General features: G+C 36.3%; 1 protein-coding gene across 1 annotated transcript in view; it reads left to right on the top strand.

Annotated features, from left to right (window-relative positions):
* LOC102221345 (leucine-rich repeat-containing protein 4C-like) overlaps nt 1–21,195 on the top strand; it is a 48,725-nt gene extending 27,530 nt beyond the window's left edge. The window contains exon 2 of the mRNA XM_005811071.2: nt 16,029–21,195. Coding sequence (XP_005811128.1) covers nt 16,056–17,951 — 1,896 coding nt within the window. The 5' untranslated portion in view covers nt 16,029–16,055 and the 3' untranslated portion in view covers nt 17,952–21,195. The remainder of the gene's footprint in view (nt 1–16,028) is intronic.
* The last annotated feature ends 2,555 nt before the right edge of the window (nt 21,196–23,750 follow it).

Consider the following 23,750-nt stretch of genomic DNA (forward strand, 5'->3'; position numbering starts at 1 on the left):
GTTTGCAGCTCAGACCACAATTGTTTAGAAAAATTTAAACAACAGTTTGCTGTCAGATTGTCTAAATCTGTTTGATTTAAACAATCATTTTCCATCTAACTATGTAAAGATAATTAATAAAGTACTTTTAAATATTTTCATTCATCCATTCTGAAATAACATGGGAAAAACTAAAAGAAGTATCATTTGTTCATCAATATATCACACAATTACTTATTCATTTTTCATTATTTTTTTCAGCTTTCATTTAAATGTAGCAACTGCTTTTCTCAAAGTACTTGACTTCTAATATTATGCCAGCTACATGTTGAGGAGCTTCTATTCATTTGTTCGGTTAAATCAAATGGAAGAGGAGAGCTGAGTAAGACGGAGGAGGCAATTTACTTAAATTGGATTAAAAAGGTGCTCATCGAAGGTGCTTACTGTATATTATTTGGTCAAATTAATACTGACATAAAACAATGAAACAAGACAGAGATTAATCTCACATTTACTTAGATTTTGTGTGTGATAAGTAATCAAGTTGTAAGCTGGATGTCTGAATGGGACCATAAAGGTCCTGGGAGAAAAAACAATTTGCTTCATGTAAACAATTACTTCAAGGTTGGACATAGAATATGAATAATTACTTATATGTGAAAGTAATTCCAGACTATATTCACTACTGAGACAGAACTCAAGGTTAATGTTTTAAGTGTTGGAATATATGTTTGTTATAACCATATTTATTTTTTCTCAATTAAAAGCAGCAAATAATTCACTCAAATAGGTCAAATTAGTGTTTTTATTACGCATGAAATTTAATTTTCATCCACAAGAGAAGAATTGACAGTTTTGACATCAAAACATACGCAACATAAAGATGCTTTTTCACTCACATTTATTGGCACCCCCCCAAAAAAACATTGTTAAAATAAATTAATTTTCAAATACAATTTGGCACAAAAAGATACAAAAATCCAGCTTTAACATTTCAAAATTAAAATAAGAAATCTTGATTATGGTTTGGATTACTAACTGAAATATCATTAGTTTTAGTCTGTATTCCAACTTGTATTACATTCTTTTACCATGTCACTGCAGTGTCATTTTGTTTGTTTGATATTTTGGGATTTCATCATGTAAAATACTTCACTTCACTTAAATGACGATGCTGGTAGAAGTTTGTCTTGTAACCGGTGGGTTGCCGGTTCGAATCCCCACTCCATTTGTCTCAGTGGTTGTGTCCCTTGCCTGCTGATAGTGGTCAGAGGGTCTGGTGGCACCCACGCATGGGAGTCTTGCTTCTGTCAGACTGCCCCAGGGCATCTCTGGCTAAAATGTAACAGCTTACCACCATCAATGTGTTAATGCGTGCATCGATGAGGGAATGACGGAATATTGTGAGAAGCACAACAAGCCATATTGTGTTCCACAAGTTTTTTGTTTCTGAAATGTGCTGTACAAATAAACTTGCTTTGCCATGCCTAAAGCTTGTTGGGATGCATCAACATGAACTCTAAATTACCCAGAGATTTTAAATGACAATGTGTTGGGCTGTGTGAACAAACATGGGCCATCCCTGGGAGATACTGTACAAAGAAGAAGGTCAAAGATCCCTCTCTCTATGCTCTGATATTCAGCAATGTTGTAGAAAACTAAGGACAGCACTTCCTGTCAGGAAAATTAGGTTCTTTGAAGCATTACTAGTAGAAATGCCAATAACTGCCAACTACTGATTTTGCAAATAACAAATTTAACTTATTTACTTTGTCCACCTCTTTGCAAATGTGCTTAAATGAGAGGCTGGACTTTTCTACGATTTTCTGGAACTGTGCTGCTGCGATAAAAATGAATTTATTTAAAGTCTTCTTGCACATCGTCACCCAGGGTGCTGATGAATGTGGTCGGGACTGTATAACAAACATGGACAAAAAAAAAAATTAAACATGTTTTAATAGGAAATAAACACCACCAGAACTTATTAGCTTGCCAGCTAAGACTTTTTGTCATGAACAAGTAATGACCAAAAATGGACTACCTACTGTGTGCTGTCAACACTGGCTACACATAATCAATCAGCTATTAGCAGAGAGAAAACTAGCCCAGTCCTCTGTGCAGCACAAGCTCAGCTAGTCTGTACACCAGCTGGCTCGCGATATGATAAAATGCTCTACCTTTTCTACCATCAAAATAAGTCTTAATGATTATCTAGGTCTTGCTCATGCTGCAAAAATACAACAAATATGTGCACTCGAAGAACAATGGTACAGCAAATGCTGATGTTTTGTCTTCCTCTTGTTAGAATTGGGGCTTTATGGCAAAATGTGTGCACAGTGTGAAAGCAGCTTTTAGGAAATTATAGGCTTCCACTTGCATTTACTTTTGATTTCTGATTGATTTTATAACAATTTCCCACTAAGCATCATGCATTCACTGCTGATTAATCGAAGCAGATTATCAGAGAGAGCAGAAAGGGGAGGGGGCAAAAGTGGAGAGAGAGAGGAAAAAAGGAAAATTAAAATCACTTCAGTGAGAAAACATCTGCTCTTCAGCTTTCATTTATTGAGTCCAAATTTATTGGATGGTGGTTATTTTTAAACAGACCTTAAGCTTCTCCTCACCGGGATAATTATAGCAATCTGGACAAAGGGAATTTAATTTTAAGCTGTAAGTTACTGCAATAGAATAGAAGAGTTGCTTAATGATTGCAGTATTGTGTACCACAATTTTGCACATACGGATGAAAACATATATCACATTGAAAAACGTTGTTCGGAATAAACCATTGCAACTCCGAGACAGTAATAGGTACCTGTGGTTGGTGGTTAACCATAAGAGAATATGAGGCCCATGGCAGGTATATACTTAAAGTGAAATGGTGAGAAGTACCCATTATTCTCTTGTTCAATATACAGACCCAGGTGAATAAGCTGTCTGTATAATGGGACATCTTTATAAGCTGCTTCTTGTTCCAGTTGAAGTAAAGGTCTACTAGCTGCTTTTGTGTTGCAAATTTATTTTGAAAATATTCAGAGAAAGTTGTAACCACAAAATATAAGCACTTGTAACAAGCAAGCAGCTTTAGTCCTGTCCTTGAGCAAGTCAGCAATTCCCCGTAGACTCACCACCAGCTCCAGGGACATCCTCTGTGAAGATGACCTAACACCCTGCTCTCCCCAGAAAGAGCGAAAAGAGAATTGTATGAGAATCGATTGGAGATTCAGTATTTTTTTATATTTTATTCAAGCAGCAACCTTGACCATTAGAGACAGGCATCTGTTCTGTTCATCCGTCCTTTCATGGTGTTTAGTAAGTCTCAATGTCAGTCTTTGCCTCAGTGCTAGAGATACAGATTTAAAAATGTTGTTCTTTAATAGACCATAAAGGAACTTTGATTATTGTTGGTGTTGCTGGATTATGAGTTCAGTAACAAATTGAAAACAATTTGTTTTAGTTTTTGCTTTAGAAATTGCTAAAGTATAGCAATTGGATCGTTATAGTAGTGATGTAAAAAAATAAGCAACGTACTAATTGAGTTTTAATCTATAATTTAAGATTGAACCTAAATATATGATTTTGCATACGATGAATTGTATGTACTGTACATCATAAGCAAATAAATAAAACAGTTACAGTCAATCCTGTGTGAAAGTTAAAAGGACATAAATGATAAGTGATGAGAGTTTGGAATTTCTTTGACATGTCACTGGTATTAAAATGCTAAGGCCCAATTTCAAAGAGTTAAATTACAAAGTCAAACTTTGTTTGAATCATGTTGGATACACAGGATATACAACTGAAGGTAACAGTTACCCTTTAAGATTCTCCTTCAGTATTTCCGTATATATTTTTTTATATACATCACAATGATTCAGGTGTTCTCAGGCTGGCAAAGTTAATGTTTTTTCTGTAAATGTAATGTCAGTATAATGAAACATTTAATCAGAACGTGACATTTTTTTCCCCAAAATTTAGGTTTTTTTGTTCCCCCATGTGAATTTGAAAACTAAAGTTTGACTTTTTATATTTAATTTAGAGTAACTGGAGCATTCCTCCCTCTCCCCCAAGTGGCCTTTCAGCCCATATTGGTACAGACCTCCTTTCACTGCGAATATTGGCATTCTCTCATCAGCTTCAAACAGCGTATTCTTCTTTTCCGGGTTTTTTTCTCCACACACATTTTGAACCTATCTCTTTTCTGACCAGTATGATGGCAGAACATTCCCATGCTGTTTTTTTACTTGCAGGTAATTGTTTGAACAGATGGACATGGCACCATCAGGCATCTGGAAATGGAATCCAAGCATGATTCAGACTCATTGAGCTCCACAGTTCACTTCCTGACACTGTACCTGATTTCTTTTGATTCTTCCTTGATGTCACAAAAAGAAGGCTGAGCAAAAAGCAGTGATTGTGGCTTTCTGGAAGAAAGATATGTAGCTTTAAAACATCCAGAGGTGTACTAAATTGTACTGAACTGTCGTGAATTAGCCTATTAGACCCTTACAACGCCAAGGTTATCAAGATCATTAGTGTTCTCATTATTCTGGTTAGCAAGTAGAAATATCTTTTTAATCCTAATTGATCTCAAAACGAAAAACTTTAACTTAGTTTAATGTCAGACAGTGGGAAAAATGGTATGTGTTTTAGCTGTATAACAACTTTCTATTGTGACTGTGATCGTAACTTGGTTGCATCTTCAGAATAAAGACCCACATCCTTGAATAGTGTGTTTGCTGGTAATGTGTTCCCTGACTCTATAGTTTTGTTCCTGTGGTGAAATCCGCAGAAATCCCCTGTAGCAAAGTAATTTTAGTACTGTCAGAATACATTTTCTCTATGTTCTCTTGTTTAACAATTTGCGTGGTTTGAGGGGTTGCAGAGTCCTCTGCATGGTCGAAGATCTTCCTCATCAACATGTAACCTCTCACATGATCCACCTCGAAGCGCTTGGCCAGTAAAGTCATCTCAAAAACACTCTCTAAGCTATTTAAATTCTTTTTGAAAAAAAGGAACACAGACACATTCACCATATGTAGTAAAAAAAACTAAGTCAACCAATCACAGCTGCTATGATGCAGCATTATTATTTCTCCATCTATAAGATTGACATTACCACTGAACATGTAAAGATGCCATTTTAGGTGTATTCTAAACAGAAGAATAAACTCAGCTGTCATGAAGGGTTATTACATTCTGCTTTTGGAAAGATAATACTGGCATGGTTAGTATCAAGATATAGATAAACTACATGGGTAGTTTCCCATCACTAATATGACAGTACAGTTCAACAGTATAGTTTAACTATATGACAGTATAATTAAATTTGACCAAAGAGTTGAAATAGAAATCTGTCAGGATAACTCAGCCTATTAGTGAGAGCAAAACTATTTTTGAATGCTGATTGGACATTGGGAAAAAAAGTGAATTTTGTTAGAGGTCCTATATGAACATGTCCACAATTTATGGTAGAATGAAATGAGGGGTGAATAATCATCTCAGGTAGTGGTAGCAGCAAAAGCATTGTCCCAGTGATTATTCTTATTGAAGGAACTCAATTTATTTGCTCATGTGCGCTCTAGCACTCACCCATACGCCATTAGATTTGAATCATGACCACAACAAATAATGCCAAATGCAAAATGAAATAAACTTCCTCCATAGGGTGGTAAGACTTTGCCTTAAATCTAAATTAGTGAACTATTCTGAGCAGAGCTCTCTTCATGGTTCAGTCAAATGTCCAGGAATCCTCCTGGACAACTTTATTTAGATATTCTGAGAGTGTAACACTGGGAGAGGACCGTAAGGAAGACTCAGGACTTACAGAATGAAATATACATTTCCTCTACCCTGAGGTCTCAGGATCCTCCATGCACTGCTGAGGAAGGTCGCAAGTAAGAGAGATGTCTGGGTTTCCTTCTTAGACCTGTTAAATCGCTTAAAGAGATGGATGGATGGAAGGACTTTAAAGTTCTGACCTAAATCAATGAGAAAAGTTGTGAAAAACCTGATGTGAACTGTTTTGGCATTGAAGTAATTTTATTGGTGGAATACATAAAATAAATAATTGAAATTCCCTTCTGAGTTTCTTAGTTGATTTTGTTTTACTTCAATTCTATAATAATTGATTTTTGCACTTATACCATCTATAGGTTTTTATATGTTATGAAAGAATAGCACAAAAGAACCTATTTCTATGTACCATGCTAGTGTTTTATTACTTCAATTTGTTTTAAATGCATTATTTAGTACATCATTTTATTCTTTCATTTCCAAAAATAGATATCTAGTCACAGGTGCACACAGTCTACACAGTCTACTCTTTAAGGGATCTCTCTGATTACAGGCAACATGCTTTTTAGACGATTCTGTAGAGGCCAATTCATTTGAGGAAAAGCCATTATCTGTACAGCAGCAGTGCTGCCTCATAGCTTTCATCTTGGACATTTCGTAAAACTCTAAACATGATTATGAGTGCTGCAGTCTGGCCTCAGAGTGCATACAGATTTAAGTCTGACTAGAAGTCTGAGCACTAAAATTATTCACCCATGTTGAATCAGAGCAGCAACATATATTTTTCCTCTTTATTTTTAAAGCTATCCATCCACCCTTTCTCTAAACCTGCTTATCCTTAAAGACTCATGGGAGGGCTGGTGCCTATCTCAGAGGTCAGAGATAGGTCATCAGCTCATCATAGGGCAACACACACATACACACACATGAACTCATACGGTACCTAAAGGCACTTTAGAATAACCTATTAACCTAACAACTATATTTTTGGACTGTGGGAGGAAGCTCAAGTACCTGAGAAAACCCACGTATTCACAAGAACATGCAAACATGCCATGCATTTATGCTTCAGTTATCAGTTCGACAACTAAGGAAAGTGAGAGCTTAGTTTTTCTCTTTAAGCCAGTGCGTTTAGTTGAAAATGTAAGAAAACTTTTTCAAGTTTGAAAATGTAAAAATTATTCTGTTGGTATAAAAAAGTGCATTTGAGGAGTTAAAATGTCACTACATGTTTATTTTTTCCTCAATTCTGACTTACAAAATACATATAGGAATCATATCTACTTATCTGAATTTAAATGCAATATTTTCCCATTATAACATACTGTATACTTAAATATTTTAAAACAAAGATTTTTTTTCTATTTTTATGCAAAAATATAAACATATATTTTATATATATGTTTATATATTTAAAAGGGATTGCCCAGTGCCCAATATATAGGAATGTCCAGTGTCCTGCTTCTTAGGAAAATAATTTTAAATGCAAAAAATAGGTATATATATATATATACACACAATATATGAAAATTACTGAAAAAAATATTTCTATAACTGTACAATATTTCAACAAATTTGTTAATAAGTTCAAAGGGGAAAAAAGGAAAAAAAAAAACATCTATACAGCCAGTACAGATGTACTATACTATACTATACTATACTTTTTTTGCTAGAAAAAAATCAGTCAAAATATTCTGATAGTAATTTGATTTCTCAGTTATAAAGAAGTGATTGAGGTGAAAAATTTAATTTCAACTTTAAATTTAAAATACAAATTTTGTTTAGCTGCTTTTGACTGTGCATCAGAAATCACAATCTGACTCCATCATAACAACTACAGTACGACATCTGAATAACCTATGACCAGGACAAGATCCATGGGAAGGATTTCATGAGAGGTAGCAGCTTCTCTTATGGGTAGCAATATTAAACAAAAGAACAACTGACTTCATGTGTATGATGTCATTTGGTGTCAGTATTCTTTCACCCCAAGTGTGAGTGCAAAAGCTGCAGGAAAAGCAGCTGCCTGCAACTTCTGCTTTAAGTCAATTTGCAAACTAGAATGGCTGGAATGCATTGGCAAATAGCTGTGACTGAACAGAGGACACTTCAGTGAACTAATCCCTTCAAGCACTCCGCATTTTGAAGGGAGTAGCATTCTGCCAAGTCTGGCCATTGAAGCTACTGTGCTATTTTGTCATATTTAATGCAACACAGTTTTGTCATCCAGCACTAACACTGGAAACCAGCATCTTGGTTTTGCAGCTGTATGACCGTGTTTATTCTTACTATGACGCCACAGACAGGCAGAGATTTCAGAAATGTTGAAAAATTGCAAATTGACTCAGTTATCATCCATGGTCACAAAATCTTTAAATTTGCTTGTGTTGAATTGTTAAAAGATCATCCCCACCTTCCACATCTTGTAAAAAGTAATAATTTTAGTTGATCATAAAGTGAAGAAGAAAACGCTGAGATGTGAAATCTAAGCAAACATTTAAAAATCCATTTGTCAAATAAACATGATGAGATGCATTCTCAACTCTCGTATTAAATCAACGATGTGTCAAACTAGTGTAAATAGGCTGGATAAAGGATGTGTGTATTATTTACCCAGTGCTGTGTATTATCACCTTCCTAACCTCACATACTTTTTCATCTTGCCTATTTAGAACAGAGGCTTTGTGTGTTTCTCGCACGTTACCATTGTGTTTGCTAGCAGTGTTCCTCAGCTTTCTGAATGCTAAAAACAAATTGTTTTACAGTACAGTGTTAGTTTATACAGTATGTGTGGAGCCAATCAACAAGATTGTCACTACTGGCTGAGTCATACTAACATACTGCATGGTGCCATGTTTTCATTTAGTTTAATGAGCCTAAACTCCACTGTGATGCCCTTCCACTTACAGTTTGCCAATCCTGCAAATCTCTTTTTTGAAGCTCAGTCATGGGAGCAGATTGGTGGGCCAGAGAAGTGACACGAATACTAAGTGCACCCTCGCATTCAGCCAGTCTGCCACCCAGGGCATCCTGTCTTAATCCCTTTGCAGAGACTAGACAGAGCCTTTGCAAAGTGCATTTGAACATGGAGGTCCCTGCAGATTATTTAGCCTTTGCAATTATCATAATGGAGGCACCATAAGATGGTACGTGAATAGGAATTGAATTAACACTTGAAAGGTGTCTCTTTACCCTCTTGCTCTGTCTCCCTTCTGTGCTGCCCAATTGCAACTAATAAAGGCACAAAAGTAAAAGTACACATAATAACTATGTTCAAAGTATACTGCCTTGATCAGAAAAAGAATTGTCCCCCTATTTGCCAGAATTTTTTTTTAAAAAAAGAAGGTAAAATGTTTGACTTATTAGTTTGTCATCAAATTGTAGATTTTTGGAATATCCTAAAACTCTATAGTCTGATTTTAAAGGAGTCGATAATTTATTATTTATTTATTTTTTCTCCAGTGAATCACAAAGCGTCTTGCAAAAATATTTATACCACTTTTTTCTTGTTTTCTCACCTTGCAAACAGAAACTCTTTTATAATTGATATGTGTTATAACCGAGAAAAAAACACAAAGTTCAGCATAAGCTTGAAGATGAAAGAAATTATATATTTACATAATGGAAATCTGAAAAGTGTTGTGCAAATGTGGATGTTAACCTTCCTGAGTCAATACTTGGTATTATGTAGGTGAATATAAGATTCTAAGCCTTACCATAAATTCCTAATTGGATTTGGTTCTGAAATTTGACTAGACCATTCGAAAACATGAACATGTTTTACTCTAACCGATCCACTGTGGCCCAGGCTTTATTTCTAGGAACCCCTCACCTCATTCTCCACTTCTCCAGTTTCACTGTCCCTGCTGAAGAAAAACCTTTGCATGATGCTTCCACAACCACAAATGACAATCATGTGTTCAGATCGATGTGGAATGTTAATTGTCTGCCGCATGTTTTATTTTGCTCTCATCCATCGTCTGTGACCGTCAGTGATGTCTCTGAGATGTCCAAAACTTGAGTTATTGCTTAACCTTCCTCATACCTGTATGCCAAACTGTTCTGGTTTGATCATTGGTCCTTGTGATGCTGTTTCTTCACCAGCATTCTCTATTAAACTGCACTTATGATTTAGGTGTCCTGTCAATGCAGCCTGTCATTGACAGGACATATTTTGTTTAGGGGCATCAGAGTAAAGCAAGCTGAATACAAATGCACACTAGACATTTTTTGTGTAAAAACTGCATACAACAATGCAGCGTATCTTTCCTTTCCTTTCTGCTGTCTATATATCCTGCTCCTATAACACTTATGTTGTAGGAGCATCATACTGCCTTTGAGGGCAACACAGAGATACACCGAACAAACAGCTATGTGCGCACTCATACACAAGGACAATTAAGACAGACTCATAAACCTCAAAGTCATATTTTTAGACTGTGGAAGGAAAACAGAACCTACTCTTGCACAAGGGGAAGGTACAAATTTTTATGCCACGTAGCAAGACCCCAGGCAGAAATTCAAACCTAGGACCTTCTTGCTGTAAAGGAGCAGTTCAAACAACTGATGCACCATGCAGCCCAGGCTGACATTGAAGTTTAATAAAATTTTTATTGATTTTTTATTGCAATGTAAAAATGTTTCAAAAAATTTCGGGACATTTTAACAAAGAAATATACACAATTTTGGCAGAGTTAGCTTAAAAACTGTATTTTTGTTAGAAAAAACTTAATTCAATGAGTTTTTAAAACTAAGAGCTAAAATAAATGCTAATATAACAATGTTCAAAGTCTTGGATTTTATTTTTTTTATTTTTCTATAGTTAGAAAAAATTTAAATCCATATTCATTTCACAAATACATAGAAAAGCGGAATGTAATAAAGGCATTCACCGTGACAAGTGTCTATGAAATAAAGTTGCTTGCTTGTTGATAATTGTATCCCAGCTCTCGTCAGACAAGACAATGAATACAAATAAAGTCTTCAGTCCATTTTTAGGCATAATAACTGATGCTAAGTTGAAAACTGTCTCTACTGTTGCTTTTGGAGCAGCCACTTATTGTCCATCTGGCTCTAATTCCAGATGGCAAATTGATTGCTCTCAAATCTGTTCATTTTTAATCAAATAGATTTCATTCAAATCTGAGGAAAATGAATTTGGTTTTCTAAATGCTCAGAGATTTTGAAGAAAACAATTGTGCTCTCATCGATCGCTGCTGTTGTTTAACCTTTGCCTTTTCTGAAAGCGCCCAAGGTTTAGACCAGGGCAGAGGGTCAAGTGTACCGCCTCTGTTGGATCATTACCTGGTCTTGTTTTGTAAAATGATAAAACAAAGCACTCTAGAAATATATAGAATTAACGTCACATTAAAATATGAAAATATACACGGCTACACATGCTGTGATTGTACCTATTAGGGGGCTTTGCAGATTTTACAGATTTATATAACAATCAGAACCAAAACCAATTTAAATCAACATGAAATATGTACTAAGCAATGAATTAGCTGAATAGGCTGTTACTGCATTGCTCCACAAGTTTACTGGCCTAGTTTCTGTTTCCTAGCCTGCATATTTACTGTCAACACAAAGCAACCTATTTGTAAGATGCCTTAGATTTTTTCCCCATACTTTTGCCCCTTATAAAAAGCAATAAATCAAGACTGCTTTGAAAACATAAATGAACCGCTGGCATATATGTTCAAGCATTCAACTTTAATAAATCAGGGATTCTCCTATGGTCTTATTCCTGCACCTCATAGCTACAAAAAAGGCTTTTTTTAACCATTATTTTTTATTTTTTTTTAAGCACCAACGGTATTCAGGCAGCATTTTGTTTCTATCAAAAACCAAGAGAAATGTATAACAAGATGTAATTTATATATTTTTTTTATTTTGCTGTTTTTAAATAATCCAGATCTGAAACAGTGAGAGTAAATCTTATAAGACCTTACAAATTCTGCCAAAGGTAGTATTATCCGTGGCATCGGAATGATGAAAACCTGGATCTATTATGTACTGGCTTAAGACAGTGTTACTGTGCAGTTCTCCAAGGGTGCTGATTTACTTTCATCATCTTGAAAAAGAAAAGTGTTTAAGCTGCTGCCACTTTCACAGAACAGAATTAATTTTAGGTTACTCATTCCTATTTTTCATGGTATTTCATCAAAAAAAGCTAGCATTTCATACACCAGATACAAACAGCATTATATCAACACCATTATGTGTTTATCTCGACTCCAGTAAATGAAAGCAGTGCTTTGCCACAGAGAAGACAGAACCACCAGTCACTCTTATAAAAAAATAGCAAAATGGCTTTTAGTTCTGGTTTTTAAAGCGGCCGACCAAACTAATCTACACAATGGAGTTAAGTGGCTGATAAAAATGATGTCCAGATTAAATGGCTAGTGAAAAACAACAGATGTGATTAGCACAACCACTCTAAGCATGACACAGAATTTTGCATGTGACAGCTGGCAAGCAACTTTACCCTGGTTATAGACAGGCATAGTTTAGAAATGGCCTCTGTAAAAGAAAATAACCCTGAACTGCAAAAATGCCCAGACAAAAATAGATGTTGTTTCTTAAAGCTATGTTATTGAAATAATTTTAATAATGCCAGATCTTATTAAAGAATCTCATACTGATAAGTCAGCAACACCCAGCAGCTTCTTGTGGCAGATTTATTTCCCACACACCCAAGCACTCTGAGCACTGTTGCCAAGATGGAGCAGAACTGCACAGTGGATAGTGAAACACAGCCAGTTTCAGTGTCCATCATGTCACAAAATGTGTTGGACTGCTAATAAAGTTGGTTTCTTAACAAAATAAGTGCTGGTGGAATCCTAACTCTATTATGTATTCTCTGTTGTGAACCTGTTGGTAGGTGTAACTGTGCCATAGAGTTCTGGATTTTCAAGTTTAAGTGGTCATTATTGAGATATTATATAAAATCAGTTAATGTTCACATCATAAAAATGTAATTGTAAACATATTGCAATTAGAAAAACAGTTCTGTCCTGAGTCTTTTAAGCTGCAGTCCAAAATAAGACTGGTCTTAGTTATTTACCAGCTTCTTGATTTAAGTACCTAGGAAAATAACTGAGAATTTAAAACAAGCTTTAAAAGACAGACAGCAGGCAGAACGATAAATCACTTCATAATCAGCATTTACAAAAGAAAGAGTGCTTTAACTTAGTATCAAGATAATATAAGATGGCCTGCTGCTTTCTATGCTTGTGCTGTTTAGCCGTATGCAAATATATTCACAGCAGTCAAGATTTATGATAATTTCAAACACTGATACATCAGACTTGTCATCTATCCGTATATCTGTGTGGTGCTTTGTCTGCAGCCAGGTCTCCACAGACCCATATGGCCTGTGAGGTTATAACATCACCCCAACGAGGTTGAAAAGCAGACATGCAACAAACGTATGCAAATGTAATGAATCAGTAATGTGTTGAATCAATTAGCAGGATGGTGCTCAGCTCATCAGACATCAGTAGCCGGGAACCTATTTGTCTTTTATTGTAGGTCTCGCCAGATTCCGTACCACTTCATATTTAACACTCTTTTCAATTTTATATTCATATAATTAACTGGAAATTATCTGCAATTGTCTAATCAACAACCCAACCCTATTTATTTGTATTGCATTATGATCTCTTCTATTCTGTTGTCCTATGTAAAGGGGGACCAATTTGAAAACAAATATGTATTTTATTAATAGAAATATGCCCTGTAATAAATAGGTAGTGGAAAGGAGTTCTGTGAAAACAATATTTTTACTTTCTGAGAATCCCTGTCCTCTAAACATGAAACTATTTAGTCTGATTCTACAAATGCAAATTCAAATGCTTGTGTTTGTCACTGGGTTGGTCTAATCCTGTTGCACATAAAAGATTCCAAATTCCCCTTAGAACCCAGAGGGAAAATGCTAAACATGTGAACAAGTTTGTGCAAATATCAAAATCAAAATGTGACTGCAAAGCAAGTAATACATAATGCAACATTTTGTGCTTTTTGTTTCATCCTAAAAGATTTATTATCTTCACAAGTTGGATTTGTGAAGAATAGATTTAGAATGCCACATCTCATTTTTATACAATGAGAAGATGAAACCGATTTTTTTCTTTCAATGTGTTAGGCTCTTCAGTTCCTCAAAGGAGGGCTTTACATGCTTTTGTGCCAAACTTGCTGCAATGCTGTGTTGGAATATCCAAGTTTGCGCATCTTGCTAGTTGAAAACGATACATTGCTCTCTTTTAAGGGATTTAACAGTGGCAATAATTTTAATAATCTGACATTTTAATTTAAAAGATCTGAATTATAGATCTTACAGCCTCCTTGTTTCGCTTGATAGAATGCGTTTCCTTTCACCTTCCCAACTAACTCATTATAACCATTGAATTTGGCAAGTCCCAGCACTGACAGACACAAAGCTGCTGGTGCAGCAGCTGAAAAGTGAGGGTGGGTGTTTTTATGTTACTGGCAGGATTTTAGATGTAAGCATTTACTGCTTGCAGTGGCTCTGAACACATGTTGAGCACAGCTAGATGGAAATTAATCCATGCAGTGTTGCATCAACAAAGGAGGGATTTTTTTTTCCGTTTTTATGATATATATTCTATTTCTGCATGTAATGAGGCATTAAATGCACTATGAATACGGCATGTGGCCAAAGCTTAATTTACTCTTGGAGTGGTTGCAAGGCTCATCCCTTTTAGCATTCCAGTGGATTTGCAAACTGATATGTTTTATTGGCAGCAGATAATCACTGTCAGTGTGTTTGCCATGTCTGACATTTTCTTCTCTTTGGTGGCAGTGCAGGGTTTGTTGTAATTCCAGCCAGACAAAATGAGCTCCAGCCAGTGGGAGGTCTTATTCGATCTGATTCCCCTGCAGAGGCATGTCTCTCTGCAGCCTCGTTCCATCACGAGTATTGTGGCAGCCTTGTTGGTGCAAAATCAAGGCATCTAGCCTCATTTCTTCTGATTAAGTCAGCCCCTCACCCTCAGTGGTGAGCATTTCCACCTCAGTTAACAATTTTTACAGTTTAGGAAACACCTGTCATAATACACTGGTGTTTCTCTGCTTGTGGGCTGACAGAAAGAGATGATAAACAGATAACAGAAAAACCCAGTAGGACCCAGTACATGTTGTTAATTTTTAAATAATACATTTACTTTGTGTGCCCTGCTCTTGGCAAAGACAGTAACTGCACTGCAGAGTGTGAATTACTTAACAGCATATCTTGACAGAGCCTTGTCACATTTTACACTTTTAGCACCTATATATGTTTTTTGTAAGGAATGTATAGATTTATTTGTAGGCTGTTATCTTTAAATGTAAAAAACAAGGAGTAGCAGAGACACATCAGCACTGCTGAATGTAAGTGAGATGTACAGGCTGTGCTCTATGTGTATGATTTTCTGGGTTTATTTTTATCATAAGCATTTTCACACATATTCCTGGACCTGTTGGTTGAATTGACTCATCAATCTCAATATGATTTGATTCTGAAATAGCAGACTAAGGTTTTTTTTTCCCATATTGTGCTTTGATTTAGTATATGAATTCAGATTATTAATAACAATATCAGCTACCTTTGAAAAAAAAGATGAGGTCATTTGTTATGGATGTGGAGCAAAAAATTAACAAAATAGCTATGTCAAGGTGAACAAAACTATAAATCAAAGAAAAAAAAATCAAAAAGTTATTAAGCAGACCATAGACATGCTTTTTTACGCTAATGACTTCTGTATGTTGCTGCATGTTACCTTTTAAAAGTTGAAATAAATTTTCTCCTAAACCCCTTAATATGCAGAGGAATCCACATGTTCCATTTTTTCATTGTATTTTCAGGGGTGAGGGTTATTAACCATTAGTGTTTGTAAAAGATTTTTTAAAATCATGGATAAATTATTGATTGACCTTCAGATATTTCTCAGTGTTTATGCTTTAATAAATATACACAAAAGACATAACCAAGTTTTACAATTTTTTGACATGATGATTTCAAAATGTTCTACTTTACTTTTTAAAATATCTCCTTTATATCATCAGGAAAATAAAACATGTAAGATGTAACTGTACATGATGGATGTCAATTGAGCAAGTTTGTCTTAATGACATTAATGACAAAAGAAGTATTTTTTCCCCTCTTTCATTAAATTCAACACAATCAATAGTCTTCTACCAATAGTAAATGAGTACTGAGTGTTTTGTCTTTTTTCTTCTCTTTCTTACAGGGAAGCCTAACACCAGATGAACTATGAATGTGGAACACAATGATCTACTCCCTCCAACGCCAGACAATGAGAGGTCGTAGGCTGAAAGGGGCACTGTCCAACCCCCTTTTTGTGGTGCTTTTGGCTCTTCAGATACTGGTGGTGGCTGGACTAGTTCGTGCTCAGACCTGTCCTTCTGTCTGCTCATGTAGTAACCAGTTCAGCAAAGTCATCTGCACACGTCGTGGTCTACGGGATGTCCCAGATGGCATCTCTACCAATACTCGGTACCTGAATCTTCAGGACAACCTGATTCAGGTGATCAAGGTAGACAGTTTCAAGCATCTACGCCATCTGGAGATTTTGCAACTCAGCAAGAATCATATCCGCAGCATTGAAATTGGTGCTTTTAATGGGCTGGCAAGTCTGAACACATTAGAACTCTTTGATAATCGACTTACAACAATTCCCAATGGAGCGTTTGAGTACTTGTCCAAACTTAAAGAACTCTGGCTACGAAACAATCCCATTGAAAGTATACCATCTTATGCCTTCAACCGGGTTCCTTCACTTCGAAGGCTAGATCTAGGGGAGCTCAAACGTCTCTCCTACATTTCTGATGGAGCTTTTAAGGACTTGACCAACCTGCGCTATCTGAACTTGGGAATGTGCAACCTCAAAGAAATCCCTAACATCTTACCTTTAATTAGGCTCGAAGAGCTAGAAATGTCGGGAAACCAGTTGTCTGTCATTAAGCCCAGCTCATTTACAGGTTTAGTGAGCCTTCAAAAGCTGTGGATGATGCATGCCCAGATCCAAACCATTGAGAGAAATTCCTTTGATGATCTTCAGTCACTAGTGGAACTCAACCTGGCTCACAACAACCTGACCTTTTTGCCACATGACCTCTTTACACCATTGCATCGTCTGGAAAGAGTGCACCTACATCACAACCCTTGGAACTGCAACTGTGATATTTTGTGGCTCAGCTGGTGGCTTAAAGAAACTGTGCCTGCCAATACCAGTTGCTGTGCTCGTTGTCATTCTCCTTCAACCTTTAGAGGTCGTTATATTGGGGAACTGGACCACAGCTACTTCCAGTGTGATGTTCCTGTTATTGTTGAGCCCCCCAGTGACCTGAATGTGACAGAAGGCATGGGTGCTGAACTTAAATGTCGTACAAGTTCGCTGACATCCATCAGCTGGCTCACACCAAATGGCTCTTTGATAACACATGGGGCTTATAAGGTACGGTTGTCCGTACTCAATGATGGAACATTAAATTTTACCAGCGTAACAATGCAGGACACTGGAACTTACACTTGTATGGTCAGCAACACAGCAGGAAACATTACTGCTTCTGCAGTCCTTAATGTCACTGCAGTGGAAAACAATGGAGTTACCTATTTTACCACAGTCACTGTGGAAACCATTGAGACCCCTGTGGATGACAGTCAAACACCACTACCCCCATACGGCTGGGTACCATCCTCTACTACAAAAGGTATGCCCGTTTTAACAAGGACCACAGAACGGACTTACACCATACCAATTCTTAATGGAGATGGAGAAGGAGCTCTCAATGGTCTGGATGAGGTGATGAAAACCACCAAGATTATCATTGGCTGTTTCGTAGCCATTACACTCATGGCCGCTGTTCTGCTGGTTATTTTCTACAAGATGAGGAAGCAGCATAACCAACAGGACCCTGATGGTCCTGCCTCCTCCATGGAAGTCATTACTGTTGAAGAAGAGCTTGCAGGTGTTGCTGCTATGGAGAGACACCTATCGCTCCCCCCACTGGAGCACTACAACCACTACAACACGTACAAGAGCACTTATCATCACCCTCCAATGCTCAGTACCATACACAGCTCGGCTACACAAGAACCTTTACTGATTCAAGCTTGTTCAAAAGACAATGTCCAAGAAACCCAAATCTGACCTTAAGATTGACTACATATCCAATATTGCCAGTCTACAACTGGAATACAATGGACCAAAACTTAAAAAAAATAAAAAATAATAAAATGCCGTTGACTTGACAGTTGATCTTGACGGCACTCAATCAGTGTTTGGCAAAGAGACAACTTGAAACTTTGAAAAGGGTCTTTACAAAAGCAAAAGTTATTTATTAAAAATGTCTAGTGGCTAAATGAAAAAAAAACAGTTTGTGATAGCTTTTTAGCTCATTTTTTCTCTCTTTCTCTCTGTGTGATACTGCTCAAGGGAAAGAATGGTTTATTAAATGTGAATCTGAGCTGGATGATATGCAGCTTGTGAAACTACAGCAGATTTTGGCCTAGTGTGCAAATATTTCTGATTCCATTAACCTGTTATTTGTTGAAGGACATTGCTGTGTCCAAAATGGAGGAAGCTTACAAGACATCAAACAAAACAACTGCGGTGTTATTTTCCTAACCATCATATTCCAGCTGTCACTCACGATGAGATTAGATCTTTTAATGACACAGCTCTGGTTTATATCACCGTGGAACCAGCATGCCTGCAGAGCAAAGCTGCCAAATGAGTAAATGTGCATTTCCCCTGTGGCTCCTAAACAACAGCCATACATCCTTTGCTTTAATTAAGATTAAGGTCTCGCTCCCACTCTGCCTCCTCACATTTCTCTAGACTTCATACCCTTAATCATTTCCCTTCTGTTCCTCCTCTGTTCTTTTATCGCTAAATTATCCATTTTCCCTGGTCAACATTTGCCCTGTTTTCACTCTTCTGGTTGGTGTGATTGCCTTTCTGTCATTGAGCTTTGGCATGTTCTTCACCCCGTTCTCATCTCTCATTTGTCTTGCTTTGTCTGCATACGTGTGCTGCACAACGGCAAAATGTTTCTTAGGAAAATGAAGGGTAGCATAAGGTTGTGGTCTGCAGCCTCCCTGTTAACCTGGTAATGATCTACATCCACTCGGTGTCGCGCCACCTTGCCGTCACCCCAGGGTCACACGAGCTCAGGCACTGATAGTCCATCTGTTGGTTCGGATAAAAAGGCAAATGAGGCTGGTTTGTAATGTACTGTGACCCTGTCAGACAAACAGGGGTAGCATAGTCAGTGAAGCAGCTAGGAACCTGCAACAAACTAAGAAAAGTTGTGTTATAGCTCATTAATCTGTATCAGCAGTTCATTTCCGGACTAATGGAGGAAAGCTGATAAGAAAACAGCATGAGACTTTGTGGCTGACATCTTACAGAGGGTAGAGGGCTTTGATATTGACGCGACCCCTGCTCAGTCTCATTTTTGGCCGAGGAAAAACTCACAGACACTTTGATGTCACACCATTTATAGACCATCAAAACATTGTCTCTCCCCGTGTCTATTTACATGCTGCGGTTTTCATTTAGTCTTAGTAGAATAGGAGGCTTAAGGAAGTGGATAATAGGAGAGAAAAGGAAAGAGCAATGTTTGGGGTAGAGGCGAGAGGCGAGCAGTCATGGGGGGGGGGCTCTTATCAACAGTGGTCATGAAAGGTCTTCAAACACTGATATTGCACATATGATGGGGGAGAAGTAAAAAATAGATAAGAAATAAGGAGGCAAACTAGCCATCAGCCTGTCGCCATGGAAACAGTGACCTTATGTGGAGAGTAAGAGGAGGTAGACATGCCTTTTGCTTTGGTCTCTGTACAACAAGCATATTTTAATTTCCCACTGGCAAATTCACAATTTGGGCCAATTATTAACTAACCTGGCTTAATGGAATGTGCATTTACAGCTGGGTTTGGTGGGATTTGACACACAGTACATTGTACAAAGAACATGGGTTGTAGTGTTACTCATTGTTATTTCCAAACAAATCATGTCAGAATAGCAAAAAAAAAAATCCTTGATGTCCAGTCACAAGCTTGAAATTTCTGGGAATTTTCCAAAAAAAAGTAGGCTCAAAATTATCCATATAATGGGCAGAATTGATTCAAAAATAATTTCTTAATTCAACCAACATGTTTTTGCTGAGAGGAGCTAATGAACATTCTGGACTGATCCAAGAGGAGTCTCTATTGGAACAAAATACTGGAAAGGTACTTTTGGAACTTATCGCCAAACATGAATAATCAAAAAACACTAGTAGCTGGTCGATGGTTATTAGAGGAATTTAATTGCTGCAATGCCAATAAAGGCTTATCCATTAATTATTAATAAGGGTATTTTTTTTCTTTAATTAAGGAAAGATTTTTTTTTAAATATGCCCCTTGAAAAATGTCTTACTATTGTTTGGGGAATTTTTCTTTTCTTTTTTTCATTTATGTCTAACAAAATTTCTGAATTAAATAATTTGAAATCTTTTTACCAGGAGCATAATTAATTTTGAGCTGTATGACTACGTGTTCTTGGATTTTACACTATAATAATAACTCAAAAAGAAGTAAAATTAGAAGTTTTTGCCTTTGCAAGCACTCCAGATGTAAATGCATGTCAGGCCTGAGTAGCTGAACCAGGAACTACTCATTGCAGCTCTTCACTTTGGAGGACAAGAATGGTGCTCGTTAGAGTAAGGACAACAAGTAAACCATTCTTTCCCTTTTCACTCTTTTCTTTTATCAAATGCTCAATTCCTTTTCAATGCTTTTGGTGGATTAATGATTCAATGTTGATGCTGGCTACTGTAAAAAAAAAAAAAAGGTTCAGATTTTTTATCTATATTTGGAGTTTGTGAGTTTTTTTCAGAATGAATGGGAAATCTGTGTATTGGTAGGTGCTTTTGGCAGGATGGCTTATCTAGAAAGATATTTGATTGCTGGGATGGAATTGAATGAAGACTGTCGAGCAGAATGTTGGACTCGACATACCAGCAGACTAAGTTTGTTTTTTGCGCAAACCCCCAGCCAAGGTGATCAAATTCTTGTGTGTAATTCTGCCAACTGTCCATATATGGGGAGGGTTATCGTGTGTGGGGACATCTCTCATTTTTTGGAGAGGAAAATCATCACATGGCTAAATTTCTACAGAAAAAAAAGTATTTTCAAAAACATAATGCAAAAAAAAAAATCTTATGATCATAATTTTACATGTGCTCCAAGTTGTTAAAAAAAGACAAAAAGCAAAACAAAAACCAGAAAAAAAGAGTGCTTGTATGGAGTCCAAATAATTTCACTAAGGATGATGTTCAATATTGATACCTGAGATTGTAGTTCATACTGTACATGAATACAAATAAAAAACGGCAATTCTCTTTTTTCTATAGAGTTGGCATGGATCATTAACAAAGATGACAATCAGAGCTTCCTTTTGCAATGTGTTTGTTTTGTTCATGTATCGACATTTGTGCTAAGAAAACTAAACAGAAAAGTGACTTATTTCAAGAAGACAAATTAAAGAAGGCAAGTAAATCTTTCCAAGAGGAACAGAAAATATCCATTTTCACCCACATACTGGGATATTTTAGAATATTTATAGACTCAAAATAAATTTATAAGTCTTCAGTGAAAGTAAAAATGTATTGCTTTAAAACAAAAAACAAAAACAAAAAAACGAGCATGCATCTAATTTTGACAGGACCATCTCCCCAAATGGCACATAATTGCTCTGGGTCAAAAATGCTTTTGAAACTGTTTCACTGCTGTCACAAAGTACTTATAAAATGGTTGCCCAGCAAAATTAAGCAAATGGAGTTGGCTTCTTTCAGATGCTACTGGGATAAATGGCTGGCCCTGCACACAGTCAATTAAAATACTTTAATTGATTAATTAGCCATGTAATGTTTCATTAAGGCTAAATAAAATTAAGTCAAATTCAATAAAAAATGAAAGGTAAGTAAAAAATGAACGAATCATACTTTTTCTCCACAGAGGACATGCTAATAATCTACTTTTTTTTTTATCAGTATGATGCAGGTTCAACACAAACTAGGACTACATCCTTGTTAGTGCAATAACAATGATATTTGTCAGTACAAATTCTACCGTTTGGCATTTCCTAGTTAAATTTTAGATGCTGGATGACTGTGGAACATAAAGTACCGAAAACACACAGCTACACATCAAATGTCAGCCAAACACAAAGCAGCCTGCAGATGAAAGGAAAGAGATATTCATAGGGGGAAAAAAATCCCAATTGAAAAACACATGTTGTTCATTGACTGAACAACATAGCTTAATAAAAGCCCAGTTAAAGTTTGTTAAATAGCAGCATACTACATGGTGGTTTATTTTTAGTTTGACATCATCCTCTGACTACACACCAGACTTTTACTGATTTCTCCTTCTTTTTCCAATGTATTTAATGTTAGATTGATTTCTTTGAGCACTGTTGAGAGGTCAGTGTCTTAGCAGCAAGACCATAATCATTGTGATCATAATTTGCAGTATAAGTGGGAATTTGATTCAAGAAACCAAGCTATAAGCTGCTCAGAGCAGGATTAAATGAACAGGTAATTGTAATAGTTCAAATTGACTATTTTAAAGATTTTATACCTGTTTGATATAATTCTGTAACTAATCTTAACAATGTAATTGTTATCTAATTGAATTAATTACATTAAAAATTAGAAGAGATTGAAGTGCTGGTTAGTGAGATGAAATAACTTCTAAATCTGCCGATCAGCAGCCTCATACATGAAGGTCTAAACATTGGTGTCCGTGAAGGTGAGTGATATGGACCTAAACAACAAACACACATTCCATTCACTGCAATTTTCAGTACAGCCACAGAGGTGAAAATAGTAAAAGAAACAAAAAAAGGGATTTCTTTCCTGGAAAGCCATCTTTTTTTGTGTCCTTGGGATCCCGGCAAAAATAAATGATCAAACTTGAGAAAATAGCCTGTGTCCATCACTCTATTTGTTAAAATCAAGCATCATTGCTGTTTTTTTTTTCTTCTGCTCACTGTCTAACTCAGTTTCCTATTTCTGCAGTGTTTTTGGCACCACCCTTTGAATGACAATATTAATGTCATTGTTAGGATGCACAGTCAGCGGTCACAAAAATCTATGCATCCACTACTTATCTGGCAAAAATAAACCTGGTTTTCAAAAATATTCAATTACACAGTTAATTAATGACTTAAAAAGATGTAGTACTTACTTCATTACCGTATATATGTCCAGGTCAGTTTGGATAGTCCCCCCCCCAATTATAATAAATTACATCATAATTTCTAAACTACTTTTTGTATTTATCCAAGTTACTTTTGGATGATATTAAGATTAGATTTTTATGATCCCAAGAATTTATGTTGACAAAAAGCAAAAACAAAAGAATTATGTCAGAGGAAAATACTTTTTTCACAGTCCTGTTGTTGTAAAGCTGTAATCTGGTTTGCTCTATAAATATCCTCACCATTAGTTCTGCCTGCTTATTTACAGCTTTTCTGCTTGACTACATTGTTAATTTCACCTGCTGAGGTCATGGTGAATGCATGTGCTAAAACATAAAAAAATAAATAAATAAAAATGTAATTAGAAATTGTACCTTTTCACACATTTTCCTAAGCCGCACTACAATGTATGCACATGTGACAATCTTCTTTTATCGAGACAAAATCTCATTTCTTAAGCTGAAATCAATTTAGTTCTTTTGTTACATTTAACCACTACTTCATTTCAATGATTTATTCAGTAATATAATTTTGCCATTTGTTTAGTGTATTTGACAAAAGTTAAAATACACCTTATTGTCAAACAAGTTACTCTGATTTCCATGCCTGTTCAGTAATACGCTTGTGGACATCCCGAATAAAGTGCTCTACTGAAGGTGTTGAGTTGTAGATGAAAGGCAGGGGAGTTAAAGAGTCCAC

The sequence above is a fragment of the Xiphophorus maculatus genome, chromosome 4, assembly GCF_002775205.1.
Source record: "Xiphophorus maculatus strain JP 163 A chromosome 4, X_maculatus-5.0-male, whole genome shotgun sequence".
In the NCBI taxonomy this organism is placed as follows: Eukaryota; Metazoa; Chordata; class Actinopteri; order Cyprinodontiformes; family Poeciliidae; genus Xiphophorus; species Xiphophorus maculatus.